Consider the following 14,280-nt stretch of genomic DNA (forward strand, 5'->3'; position numbering starts at 1 on the left):
AACTCCCAATGCTGATCACACTAGGAATATTAAATTATCAAAATTAAAAATAATTTCCTCACCTAGCACAAGATACTATACAATATTACAAACACAGACACATGAAAAAAAATCAGGCAGTAGAAAATGTACAACAGCTTTGGTGTTATACAAAATAACTTCCACAAACAACTAACAGTGAAGCATAAAGTTCATGTTTTCTTACCACGGACACTCCACTGCTGATTTCTACTTGTTTCCTTTAACGTTCTTGGTAAGGTCTGAATAGCCAAGAAAGAAAGCATGTACAGTTCCCTTAGTGAGAGCTGCTAGGACATCATGAACTGCGTTCCACAAGACGTCACTGAAAAGTCTTGCCTGCGCACTACTGCTCTGTGGCACGTTTCCTGTCGAGATCACAGCAAGTCCAAAATAAAGTGACAACTAGATTTAATAAATTAATATACATTTTGTTTAAAGATGTACAATGCACATTCTGTTTAATCCAAGGTTTTAGGGTATCAAGGAACTTGTATTTACACATATACAAATCTTAGACAGCAGTAATGTCAGAAGATCCAGGGAAGAACAGCAGAAACTTACACTGCTGCTCTCTGAATGCTGAGAACACAAGTCAAATACATTTAACTTAAAAACAACGCTGAGAGATCACTGGGAAAAATCTCCAAAGAGAGAAGTCCACAAAAAAGGACATGTAAAGGGGAAGGTCAAGTTGTTGAGACAACTACTTTATTCTTGGGATGACTGTGGAGGTGGTGGAGATGAGCCTTGTTTGCCAGATTTCCGTTCGTAGTTCACGAGTCGTTGACCCACAAGGTACCTAGGTTGCAAAAACAAGGTGGTTACTCTCTTGTATGAACTTACAGAGTAAAACACTCATATGTCTTTTAAATCTAACTCCTACTTAAAACCCGTCAATGGTTGGGCAAGTCAAAGGGACTCTGGCACCTGTAAAGGCCGGCACGTCTACCTAGGTATGGGTTTGTAGGAAGCTGCAGAAGCAGCAAAGGCTGGAAGGCCTCCAATGCTGTGCAGTGAAGGACATGCTTCAGTCAGTGGTTTAGGGGGTCTCAAAAACTCAGACATGTGGAGGCCAGGAGGGATACAGTAAACTTATGCAGTGGATTTATCTGTTACGGTTCAGATTTTATAAAACAACTTAGTGGGCAGATCTAAGAAGACAGACTAAAAACATGACCGTCAGATAGCTAGGAAGGGGCTGGGCACGGTGGCTCACGCCTGTAATCCCAGCACGTAGGGAGGCCGAGGCGAGTGGATCACCTGAGGTCAGGAGTTTGAGACCAGCCTGGCCAACATGGTGAAACCCCATCTCTACTAAAAATACAAAATTAGCTGGGTGTGTGTGGGCCCAGCTACTAGAGAGGCTGAGGCAGGAGAATTGCTTAAACCCGGGAGGTAGAGGTTGCAGTGAACTGAAATTGTGCCCCACTCCCCTCCAGTCTGGGCGACAGTGTGACTCCGTCTCAAAAAAAAAAAAAAAAAAAAGTAGGAAGGGGTGAAAGTAAAACTGGAAGCTCTAGTTACAGAGAAGAAAGGATAAATCAAAGGAGAAATTTCGGTGAAGTCAAAGGGAAGACAGCATTGCAGTGAGTGAGTGTGAGTGACAGGAGGTGGGAGAATATGGTTCAACAACAGAATGGCAAGTGTTCCTAACTTATGTATGTGATGAAAGGAGAGAGAAGGCAATGGCAAAGGCCACAGGGCTGTAGAAACAAGGCAGATGTTACTGTAGTTGGAGCGACAGGGCAGGAGATCCTACTCAAGGAGACAGACATCTCCAATGCCAGGGAAGGGCGACAGCTGCATTGAAGGCTCACTGAAGGCCTGCCTTACTTAATGGGGGCAGATGGCTTGCAGGCTGATCCCAAGAGGACAGCAGGGACAAAGCTGGATGGCAACAAGCTGTAGGTGGCTGGGCACAAGTGTGAAGGGCACCCATTTGGAGGCAGAGATGCAGATCAGGGAGAATGTCCAGTAAAAGCCCACAGAGTTGAGTTAAGGAGACCGAGGGAGAGTGAAACCTGCACATGACAGGCTGCCAGGCAGCTTTCCTTCGTCCCTTTCCTCCATTTACTCATCAGTGAAATGAGACCGATAGTCCCATGCTGCAGCATTGCTTTAAGAAAGGGAAAGTGTATGAAGCCCGGTGACAAAGGCTTAGCATGTTTTAAGGGTTCACTGTGGGAACTCTTACTTTTCACCAATACCTTCTCCACCTTGACTTTCATCTATCACTTTTCTGTAAATGCACACAAGCCTAAGGAAATATTTTGGCAGTTTATGTCCAGTAGTTTAATATGTCACTTTTTGAAAAGTATGCTAATCTTACTGCATCTTTATCCATAATGTCACTGTTTTCTTCCTTTTCTTTTGTCTTACCTTCTTTTCTTGAAGATAGCCATTCCTTACCCCACTGTTCCCCAACCAACCACTGATTTTAAAACTTTGAGAATTTTGTAAATATTTTAAACAGTGAAGGCTGAGCAATATCTGCTAAAATATACATAGCACTACCTGGCACGCAGTAATGACTAAATAGCAAGATACACTAAAAATATGGTCAGCATTATGGCAATGACAAAGCAAGTAAATAAAAAGCATACAGAAACCAAGTTAAATTGTACAAGTCCAAAGAGTAATTCAGTGGCAGAGAAAGGAGACGCTGAACCCAACTCCCTCTCTTCCACCACCACTCACTCTCTCATACTCAAGCCCACCACACACACACACACACACACACACTCACTCTTAGCACCTCCTGCAGACCAAACCCTGTGCTAAAGAGTACATATACAACAGCTAACAAGACATGCCCTCACTTAGGTCTACAGTTCAACACCTTTCTGCATGAAGGAATAGATGGGAAAAGAGGAAAGAGGACACTGGGCTACAGGAAAAAGCAGAAGAAGATAAAGCATGAAAAATAAGAGGTCAATGGGAATAGACCCCTGGCAAAGGCTGAGAAGGGCAGGGTGCAGAAAGGCAGGCGCTCAGCGTAAAGAAAGAAGCAGGCAGAAAGTTCCCTGAGGGCATGTCTTGCTTGTCATTCTGTTTGCACTAATTACGCCTCTGCCAAAAAGTTGAGTGCTAAAAAGTTGATTTTCATCATTGAAAACACCCCTTCCCCTTCTTTCAGTTGACAGTCCTTTGTACTCTGACTGCCTAAGTGTACTTGTATTTTTTACTGTCAGTAAATGCTTTAGAGAAGTCTTGAACACTATAAATTTCATTCTCAAAAATCGTACTCCTCAGAGTAAATAAGGTAACTATAATTTGTTGTGCAAGGGGGGACAAGCACAAGTAAAAGGGGATAGTGTTAATAATGACACAAAGGCAGCAGGTATAAACTGGGACTCTCTTGGCTGACTGAGATGGAGAAACCATAAACTCACTTTCTCTGCTAGAACCCATTGAAGCAGATGATTCAGCCTACAGTTCGGACATAAAGGTCAAATATTATCCCAGGAAGGTGTTTTCCTTGGCTTTCCTCAATCTCTCACTGAAATCAATGACAGAGTTTTCAACGGTTTTCTCAAAACAGAGAGTCCCACAACATTTTTGCAGTAACCCTCAAGCCTCTCTGTGCAACCTCAGAGTAACCTAGTGGCCCTCCATAAGCAAGAGGGGCTTATGCAGGCACTGCTGGTTTCTAATGTAGGTTTCTTATTTTTATCTAAAACTGTTTAATATACTGTCAGACCAAAACACTTCAAAACAGACTGAAAAACTATTTGGAATGGGCATTAAAAAATCTCTTGGCTGGGTGCAGTGGCTCATGCCTGTAATCCCAACACTTTGGGAGGCCAAGGCAGGTGGATCACGAGGTTAGGAGATCAAGACAATCCTAGCCAACATGGTGAAACCCTGTCTCTACTAAAAATATAAAAATCAGCTGAGCATGGTGGTGCACACCTGTAATCCCAGCTACTTGGGAGGCTGAGGTAGGAGAATTGCTTGAACCTGGGAGGTGGAGGTTGCAGTGAGCCAAGTTCGCACCACTGCACTCCAGCCTGGCAACAGAGCAAGACTCCATCTCAAAAAAAAAAAAAAAAACCAAAAAAAAAAAACAAACCACCACCAAAAAAAACTCCCTCTCCAAAACAGTTTCTCCCAGTCTTTTCCAGCTCCATAAATGACAACTCCATATTCCCTGTTGTTTGGGCCAACTAAGTCCTTGATTCCACTCTCCTTCACATGTCACAATCTGTCAGCAAACCTTGCTAATCCCACCTCCAAGTATATCCAGAATCTGAGCATGTTTCCCTCCTATGATTTGTCACATCAGATACATAAATTAAGAAGTGAAAACACCTAAACAAGAGACGAACAGAACGCCAGACTTACTTGTCATTTTTAATATGTTCATAAAGGCGCTTAAACTGGCGGACTTGGAAGGACAAAATTGCCATCAATACCACGACCATCAGTAAAAATGGATAAATCCGCCGATGGACTAAGTTTTGCATTTCCGCAGTAACACCTAGAAAACCAAAAAAGAAAAACTTTTAAGTGTATGTGAAATAACAGTGACATGAAATGTAAACATGTCCTTCCCCTAGAAGAATGGACTGGGGCAGACAAGCTTTCTAAGCCCCAGGTCTGTTAACTTTCTACAATCTGTGTGGGTCATGAGCCCTTTCTGACCCCCAACTTTCTCATTTGTAAAATAAGGAGGCCAGGCATAGTAGCTCGCGCCTGTAATCCCAGCACTTTGGGAGGCTGAGGCGGGCGGATCACTTGAGGTCAGGAGTTCTAGAGCAGCCTGGCCAACATGGTAAAACCCTGTCTCTACCAAAAAAATACAAAAATTAGCCAGGTGTGGTGGCGTTGCACCTGTAGTCCCAGCTACTCAGGAGGCTGGAGTGGGAGAATCGCTTGAACCTGGGAGGTGGAGGTTGCAGGGAGTCAAGATCAGGCCATGCACTCCAACCTGGACAACAGAGTGAGACCCTGCCTCAAAAAAAAAAAAAAAAAAAAAAAAGGAACTGGATGAGATGACTTCTCATGTTCCACAAGCAGTGGTGTCATTGATACATTTCAACTGCACCAGAGTTTAAAGAAGCAAAACCAAAACTGTGCTTACACAATAAAAAATATCCTCAAACTTTTAGAACACACATGTATTTATTTTTCTATATTTAACTCATGAGTTTTAATATTTCTTTGGCAGAGGGGACTGAGGGGCTTTAAAATCAGAGCAAGTACTTCCGAGGAAATCAGAAAATTAATACCCTCACGTGGATTATTCCAAACACCACAATAGTGTGCTGTGCATAAGCTCTGGAGCTGAGTTTGAAATTTGAATGCTGCTCTTACTCCTTAAAAACTAGACTTTGGGGTAACATTCTCAATCACTATGAACCTCAATTTCCCATTTCTAAAACAGAGTTGACAAAACATATTAAAAAGCTACCCTAAGAATAACATGTAAGAATTACATAAAGCATCTAAACAGGGCAAAACAGGTACTAACATTTTTCATTTGCCACTCTTTTTCCCTTCCAAAGTCTTTCCAGAAAAGCTCACAATAAAATTTTTAAAAATGAAAACATGAATGACTGGTTTGGAAATCCAAATTCTTAAGTCTATATACTATTAATGGGCAGAACATAATATATGCTAATTAGAATAAAAAAGAAAATAGGGCATTTCTACTCTAGACAAAACCAGTAAAGAGATTGTTCTAAAGAGTCAAAATAATTTAATTTTAATGATGTATTCAACTAATAAGCAATGGGCTGGGCGTGGTAGCTCATGCCTGTAATCCCAGCACTTTGGGAGGCTGAGGCAGGTGGATCATCTGAGGTCAGAAGTTCAAGACCAGCCTGGCCAACATGGTGAAACCCTGTCTCTAACAAAAAGACAAAAATTAGCTGGGCATGGTGGCGCATGCCTGTAGTCCCAGCTACTCAAGAGGCTGAGGCAGGAAAATCGCTTGAACCCAGGAGGCGGAGGTTGCAGTGAGCTGAGACTGCACCACTGTACTCCAGCCTGGACAAAAGAGTGAGACTCTGTCTCTCAAAAAAAAAAAATAATAATAATAATAAGCAATGGGCTTTGAAATATATTTTGCAGGAAATATATATTTGCATTTTAATATGGTATTTATGATACTTGGCATAGTCACAATTCAAACCAAATAAAAGCCTTGAAGTTTCTACTTAGAAGGAACCAGGAAACGATGCAGTTTGCACACTGTGGGCCCTCAGCTTAACTGTTCCCTGTTTCCCATGCCATCCTGCAGATTGAGGGATACATTGCTTAGCCTCTCTCTATACAAACCTGTGTTTAGCAATTTTTTTTTTTTTTTTTTTAAAGAGACAGGGTCTTGGCCTGTTGCCTGGGCTAGATTGGAGTGTCACAACCTGAGGTTAGCCCTGAACTCCTGGGTTCAAGCAATCCTCCTGCCTCAGCCTGCAGGGCAGCTGAGATTACAGGTGTGCGTCACCACTCTCAGATAATTTATTTTTATTTTTTTTAGAGGTTGGGTCTCGCCATGTTGGTCAGGCTGGTCTTGAATTCCTGGCTTCAAGCAACCTCCCACCTCAGCCTCCCAAGTAGCTACTGCACATGGCTAATATCTTTACTGTCTAAGAAGCAATGACACTATTAGAAGTCAAACCAGTGGCAAAAGGTAAAGAAGGGCACACACGCAGAGGGCTTCCAAAGGGCTGGAAAAGTTCTATTTCTTGACCTAGTAAGGTAACATACAAGTATACATGTTACACTGCAAGTTTGGTTGTGTGTTTTTTTTAAGCTCTTCTCTCATGGTTAAAGTGAGGAGGGGTCATTTCTGGCAGATGGATAAGACAAATGAAAATGAGACAGTTATGGAGAGAAGAGGACATGGTGTGTTTGATAAGAGGCCATTCCATGGTTGTTTAATCAAAAGTCTGCGTATATGACATGGATTGAGGTCAAACTGAAGCCCACGTCAAAGCAAAAGGAGGAGGCTTGTAAACTATGCCAAAAGTTTGGACTGCATTAAAGGCCACAGAGGAACCAATGAAAAAATATTCACCAAAGAGGTACAATGAGATTCATTCTTTTGAGAGGTCATTGTGCCCAGTGTGGAGAAGGAATTAGTGATGGCAGGTTCAAGGCTGGGAAACCAGATAGGAAGGTGCCAAAGTTAGGGTAGGAGATGAATGACTCAACAAGTCAGGAGCAAAGGCTCCAGAGACGAGAGACCAGATTCTTCAGGGAAGAATGGGACACCTGGAGACCAGAGGGACATGGAGGACACAATAAGGTGACATGGATAGCCTTCAAAGTTTCTGACTTATGCAATTTGTTGGATGATAATGTTTGCTGCTGAGAGACGGAATTCTGGAGAAGAAAAAGATTTGGGAAGGAAAAGCCTCTGCTTATAATTTTGAAAATATGCTGGGTTTAAGGATCTATGAGGGTTCTTCAGTACACAATCAACAAGACAGTGTATTTCCAAGTATAAACATGTTGCCCATTAGCATCTCCTCTTTGGATCTTTTATGCCAAAGAATATTTCTTTAAAACTTAAATATGACAACACTGTTACTTAATTTTATATGACTACAGCACTTCTAGTCAGAAGAAGACAACTTGAAGGAAATCTGATCCTGCCTATTTTGTACAGCATGTACATTTCAAATTTTATCTTCTGGTAGAGAAAAGGACTGTATCAAAGAGCTTTATGATCCTCTAATCTTACCCAGAGTAGTCAAATCTAAGAAAAGTGGTATTTTGAAATCATTGTTTTAGTTGGACTCACATTTACAAATAGAGCACATGGAGTGAGACTAGGGGTAAAAAGAATGTCCAATGTTAATAAAAGTTAATAAAAGTGCTCCTTCAAGGCTCCACAACCAGCATTACGTACCTAGTAAAGGAACAACACCAGAAGCTATGACATAAGGTACACACAGGGAAAGCAACAGCACAGAGATCACTGGTGCTGCCAGTTTACGAACAATATAGTGAAGGTCAATGTTCCGGATGCCATTTGCGTAAACCTGAAACATTACAAAAAACAATTAGAACAAAAATACAGGACAAATTCCTCCAAGTTAATAGAGCAATCTCCACACAACTGAATCTGCCAACCCAAAAATAGTCAAACTGGTTACTTTTTCTAAAGTCAAGGCAAATTCTGGTATACCAACATAAGCGTAGTGCCCACGAGTTTCTGAAGAAATGTATTTACCCACTAACGCTCTGCAGTTAGCTCTGCTAAGTGATGAAATAAGGCACTAATCTAGAATAATTTATACTCTACTTGCATTATACAATATCAGATGACATTCGGTGGTATTCATTCAAGACCACATTACTTGAAGTAACTTCATACATCTTATGTAAGAGATATGTAATATGTAATATTTTGTTATTATACAATATTGCATTCATTTTATCTGAGTATGATGAGAAAACACTGAAGCAGGAAACGTTTCTGAAAAGCTTGCATAAATCAAATTTTAACAAGTCAAAAGGTATTTAAAAATTTAGTATGAAAGAATTCTATAGTGAATATTTAAAAAGCAAGTCCAAGAGTTACTAGAATATTTCCATCATCTTATCCAGAAAACTCTACAAGAGTAATGCAGAGGAAAGAATGGATGGAAATGGGAAAACCTCGGGAACAGAAAATTTAGATGGAGTGCAGACAGAAACAAGGCTTAGAAGGCTGATATTTTCTTCTCCTCTTGCCTCACCAGCAGCACTTAAACCTCTCTTAGCTATGACTGAATGTAGCACAACTGAACCTCATCACCTCAGAGTTTGAATGGCAAACATGCTTAACCTTTTAAAGGCATGCTGCCATTCCCAAAGACACCTAGTTAACCCAAATGTATTTTAATCAATGAAGCAAGGCATCCCAGTGTTTCTCAACCATTCCCATTTTTCTTCAATTTACAGAGACACACACACACATATGCAAGAGAAAACAATGAATAAGATAACATATTATTTAGAAGATCAATGATGTTCCACAGCCTCCAGTATGAATAAACCTCATCTCCATGCTCCTTTTTCAAGGGCCAGAGGCTAACCTGTTCATTCTAGAGTGTACTGGCCTGCACTCTGATCCTGAAGGGATATGAAGCCAGAAGCCCCCAATCCATCACACTCCTGGTGGACTTCAGAATTAACCCATACTTTAGAGACACACACAAACACACTGCAATTTGCTGGCTCCCTAACCCCCAACTCCTAAGAATCAAAATCTTGAAATACAGGCACTTTTTGAACAGATTTTCTTGAGCATGCTTGGCTAACTACTGCCTTTACTTCTCATACATCAAAAATAGGTGTACTTTACTGCTGCAGAACTGTTATGTCTTATTTATGTGGCACTGGCCTAAGGATAAGAGGGGTCCCCACAAGTACATTTACTAGATAACTAAAGCATAAAGAAGTAGCAAAATCTGTTATGTTGGCCATTTTTGATAGAAATTTTCCTTAAATGAATTACCATACTTCCTAGTCTTATTATCGGAGTGCTAAAGCACAGTCTACCTTTTCCAAGGTATTGTCACGACAATCAAATTATCTGGCAGTTCTGTAATACAATAATAGTCTTAGGTACTATGTAGCTAGATCAAGCCAAAACAGCTCCCCTTCTGTAATGTTTTTTCCTCTGTCTTCTTTAATTACCTCGAGCAATAACCTTTCCCCCACTCCAAATCTACTACAGGCTTAGAAACATTAATATCAACCTTCACCAGAAAAAAGCACATATTTTCATTTTTGTCTCCACTACGAACAGGGTTCTAGATACTGTAAGCTACTGGTTAACCTTCAGATACAGGATGGCTTAAACGTGGTTGATGAAAATTCATGGGAGTATAGAAGACCACAATATGCCACCCTAAAAATACGCCTCTTAGGCATAGGGATTGTTTTGAGTTGAATGCAACTGAGAAAGAGTAGATGCAGGAAAACTTTCTGTCCTCCCTCTATTGCCTAGAAGCAGAATATAAATGTATAAAGACAAAAGGTAGCCCACCCGACTTTCCTCCACCACGAAGGACAAAGATTACCCACTGAAGGGAGCTTTGGGCCTTTCTGGGCCTCTAGATGGCACCAGAGAAACCAACACTGCCAAGCTTTACTAAGGAGCCGCATCTGCCATTTGTTTGCTTCCCCCTACTTGCCACCCCTAGAGACTCAAAGTCTTTTTCCTTCATCTTGTCACTTCTCTAAAAATTTATTATTCTTTGTTGAAGATTAGTTGGAATTCAAAGCCACCTCTTTGAAATTACTCATTCCCTGGGTATCTCCATGTGTATATGAAATATGTACTTTAATAAACTTTTGTTTTTCTGTTGCCTTTTATTTAAGGGTTCCATTTTAACTAAAAAAAACAAGGGTTGAGAAAAAAATTATTTTTCCTCCCCTACAGTGGTAAAACAAAACTGCTGTCTTAAAAAAAAAAAAAAAAGTTATATATGCCCATCAAAAAAAATGTAGAAAACTCAGCAAGGTAGGAAGATAAGAAATAACAGTTATAGCTGCCAAACATAAACACAACCAATTCCAGAATGTCTTTCTCTGAAAACTGATTTTGCTTACCTGTTCAATTACAGTTTTCAACCACCACTGAGGACCCATCAATGTTATAGCTGCAATGATTTTGGCATGCAGGACTCCAAGTGCCCAGTCCTAGGGAATTAAAAACCATTTAACATATTTCTGTTGTTTTTTAACAATAAACACAGCAGAGAGGATGTATAATTTTCTTACATTATTTCACATCAAAATAGAAGTTCTATAGGATTGGCAACAATTTTACAAAAGACTAACATACTGAAAACCCAGAGAATTTTTTTTCTTCAACAGCTCAAATTCAATGTTTCCATCAAAAATTGTTCTTCTATCTTTTAAAAATCTGTATTGTTTTCCCAAGAGTTAGAGAAAGTCTGGACATTAATGGATATCTCAAAAAGCAAATAAAATAAATGCCAAGATTTTATTTCAAACTATCTTTAGGCTATTTCATTGGTTTCAAGTGAGCTGATTTATGTCAAATTAAGACTGTGGAGCAAAGTCTGGCCTAAGAAACCATTCTAAAGGCTCACAAATAGCTTCTAGCTTGCAGCATTTGTGGTTCTACTGGGGAACTGTTACTAAGTTCCTCCTCATGGTGCAATGGACTCTTGGCCTGCCCACTCTCCAACTCTCCACCAGACAGTCAGAGTGATAACTACTTCCTCCCTCCCCACAGCCCCCTTCCCCACCACCACCAAGTATCTCTTTAAATGCAAATCAGACCATGAATGTAACTTCCCTGCTTAACAACCCTAAAGTCCTTAGCAAGGCACACAAAACCCTTTATAACCTGGTCTCTATCTAGCTTATTTAAAACAACAACAACAACAAAAAAAAACGGTATTAAAAAAAAAAGAAACCACATTAACATTTAGACTGATTCTTACATAAAACCAAAATCTTTACAGAGAAGATTGGAGTCCTCTGTGACCACTACCTTAAATCCTGATCCCTCCCCAGCAATAACTACTATTAGCTTTTGGTACATACCATCCACGTTTTTCCCCATGCATTCAGCTGCATCTATACATCTATATTCCATAGAAAATATGTAGTATCATTTTTATATGGACTTTGCTCAGACTGTTAATTCTCCTCTTCACTGTCTACCATCTTGAGGCCAATGTTTCCATTTCTTTACTGGTTTGATTGGTTATTCTAAGGATCTTCTTCAAATGGGGTGAGAGGTTGATACACACACTGAATTCTTGAATACCCTCAAATATCAATCTTCATCCTGATAGGTGAACAGCTAAATGATTTTTTGTCTGTGTAGAGGAAGCTTGGTTTTTGTCCCTTTTACCCAGTCGTCTATAAATTCTCTGATCTTATGGTTTTCAGTGCTACAAAGTCCAATGACAATGCAGTTTTTTGAAGCTTGTATATGATTTCCCTGTGTCTAATAAGATACACCCAATTATGTGTTTTTATCTTGGATCTCAATCTTACCAAATCTCATGAGCCCTTTCAAACTACAGAACCATATCTTTCTTCAGTTAAATTTTCTCCTATTTTTGTATCAATGCTGCCTCACATTTGCTCCTTCTGGAACCCCCGTTATCAGTACGCTAGGTCTCCTAGATGTTTCCTCCTAAACATTTCTCTTTCTCAATTTCCTCTTCCATTTTGCCCAGTGCTTTGCATTCATCTTCCAAGCCTCCAAGGCAAGCCCAGTGGTGACTATCCACATCTTTTTTCACTACTAGATTTGTCTGAAATCTATGCCATACAGCTCCACAACAACTGCGTTCTGCTTTAGAGCTGCTGCTTGTGTGTGCGTGTGAACATACTGCACTCAGCGTCCTGTGTGTTTGCTCTTCTCTCTGGAAGCTCATGGCTCTGCAAGCAGTGCTCTGTCAAACTGGCATGTGTCCTGACTGCTCTGCCTTGACTTCCTTTCTGTGGCTGCTGAGCCTCCTGCATATAAAGCACTTGTTATAATTTCCTCTGCAGCCTCGAGGAGGCTTGGGCCTGGCTGAGAATATCCTAAAGGGCTTCAAAAGGATCTTTTACCTCTTCAGATCTTTGGGATAGCCGTCTAACAGTCTCCTACTGAGGAACATGAAGAAAGCCTCCCTGCTTTTTCTCACAGGCAGGGAAGATGCAACAACCCACCAATTCAGCTTTCTCTTGGCCTTATGGGAGTCCAGCAGACACCCAAATGAGATTAATGTTTACCCAAGGAGGTCCAAGATCACTGTGATTCGCGTTCTCTAAAAACCCACTGCTTTGCAGTCCTCTCCTGCCAGACAGGACACACCACACTAGCTGCTCTGCTAGAATTCCAAATGGCCCACTATCCCACAGAGCTGCAGCCACTTGCTGCAGGAAAGGCAAGTATCTTAAAGTCATGAATGAAGAAAAAGCAAGCTGTTCCTTCAAAAACTTGGGGATTTAATGCAAAACATTAAGGATAGCACGCAGCACATTATCTGTCTACAACTTGTGCTTTCCCCGGACTCAGAAACATGTCTGGGAGCTACTGATATCAAAACAAGTATCTCTACTTCATTTTTTCAATTGCTGCATTGATATTCCACATTTTATTTGGGCATTCTCTACTGGTGGACATCTGGATCACTTCTTATTTTTTGCTATAAAAAATGATGTATTTGCAGAAACAGCCTTGCTCATGCCTCACAGTAGGTTCTGAAAAGCCAAATTGCTGAGTCATAATATATAAGCATTTTTAAACTTTGATAGTACCAAAGAATTCTCTAAGGTGATGATGATTTCACAAGTAATGCTGAGTACTGTAAAGACCACCAAAAATACAAGTATAACTAGAACAAGTTGCATTTATTACTCATTGCAGCAAGGGAGTAACGCAGCATGGAGAACTTGGGGCCCCTCAGTAAGAGTGCTAGAAAGGGGATATTATAGGATTTCAGCTTATGTTAGGGATTTGGGGGAGGATTTAAGAAAGCAGGTATCAGATGCTATTAGAAAGCAGAGTAATCTGTGAATGGTTATCTTAATAAATAAATCTTATCTAGAAAAAGTGGCAGAAGCTAAAACTGTAATTGGTAATGAGGCAGTAACCAATTATGTTAGCAAGTAAAGGGGAATGTTTGGTCATTTCTGTGGTTTGAATAATGCTCATGTTCTGTCTGTGTTCAGACATGATTACAGAGGGCCTTGCTTTTGTCTTCCTCTATCTTGATCATAGAATGACGGTGTATGATGTTGATGTTCTGTCAAATTGTTTATGTCCAACAGGAGAACACTAAGGCCTGGCTAACAGTGCCAAGACGGCTGTTGATGTCACGGGATGCTTTGGCCTTTTTCAGGGCTCCTGCTGCGTAACATTAAAAGGCAGATAGTATCTGTTTGTCCCATTTGTAGCAGTACTGTGCTTGATCACTGACCAGGTTAGGGTATTGTCAGCCTGACCCCTCCACTAGTTGTGTGTTTCCCTTTGAGCCATCAAGTAATCCATAAGGTGACACTTTGCCACCATGCAAATAACCACTTTCACACTGCAATGTAACATACCTGCAAATTCTTTTCCCATCATGTGGTAGGGTGTCTATGTCCTCTTCCCTTGAATCTTAGCCAACATTTGTTACTTGCTTATACCCAGTAAAATGTACTGAAAAGTGATGTTGTAGGCCTTCTGACATGGGGTCATAAAAGATGATGCAGCTTCTTGTTTGTGGGGTCACTCATTTCCCTGAACTACAACATAAGAAGCCCAAATACCTTGAGGTTACTTAGCTATGAAGCAGCCCA

At 40.6% G+C, this 14,280-nt stretch overlaps 1 protein-coding gene across 2 annotated transcripts in view; it reads right to left on the reverse strand.

The window, feature by feature from the left end:
• Positions 1-412: 412 nt before the first annotated feature.
• MARCHF6 (membrane associated ring-CH-type finger 6) overlaps positions 413-14,280 on the reverse strand; it is a 79,789-nt gene continuing 65,921 nt past the window's right edge. For both annotated transcript variants that reach the window (XM_055246298.2, XM_063619930.1), the window contains 4 exons: positions 10,573-10,662; positions 7,880-8,012; positions 4,366-4,501; positions 413-820 (listed from right to left, as the gene is read on the reverse strand). In XM_055246298.2, coding sequence (XP_055102273.1) covers positions 730-820; positions 4,366-4,501; positions 7,880-8,012; positions 10,573-10,662 — 450 coding nt within the window. In that variant the 3' untranslated portion in view covers positions 413-729. The remainder of the gene's footprint in view (positions 821-4,365; positions 4,502-7,879; positions 8,013-10,572; positions 10,663-14,280) is intronic.

This window comes from Symphalangus syndactylus, chromosome 16 (assembly GCF_028878055.3).
Source record: "Symphalangus syndactylus isolate Jambi chromosome 16, NHGRI_mSymSyn1-v2.1_pri, whole genome shotgun sequence".
NCBI classification, from domain to species: Eukaryota; Metazoa; Chordata; class Mammalia; order Primates; family Hylobatidae; genus Symphalangus; species Symphalangus syndactylus.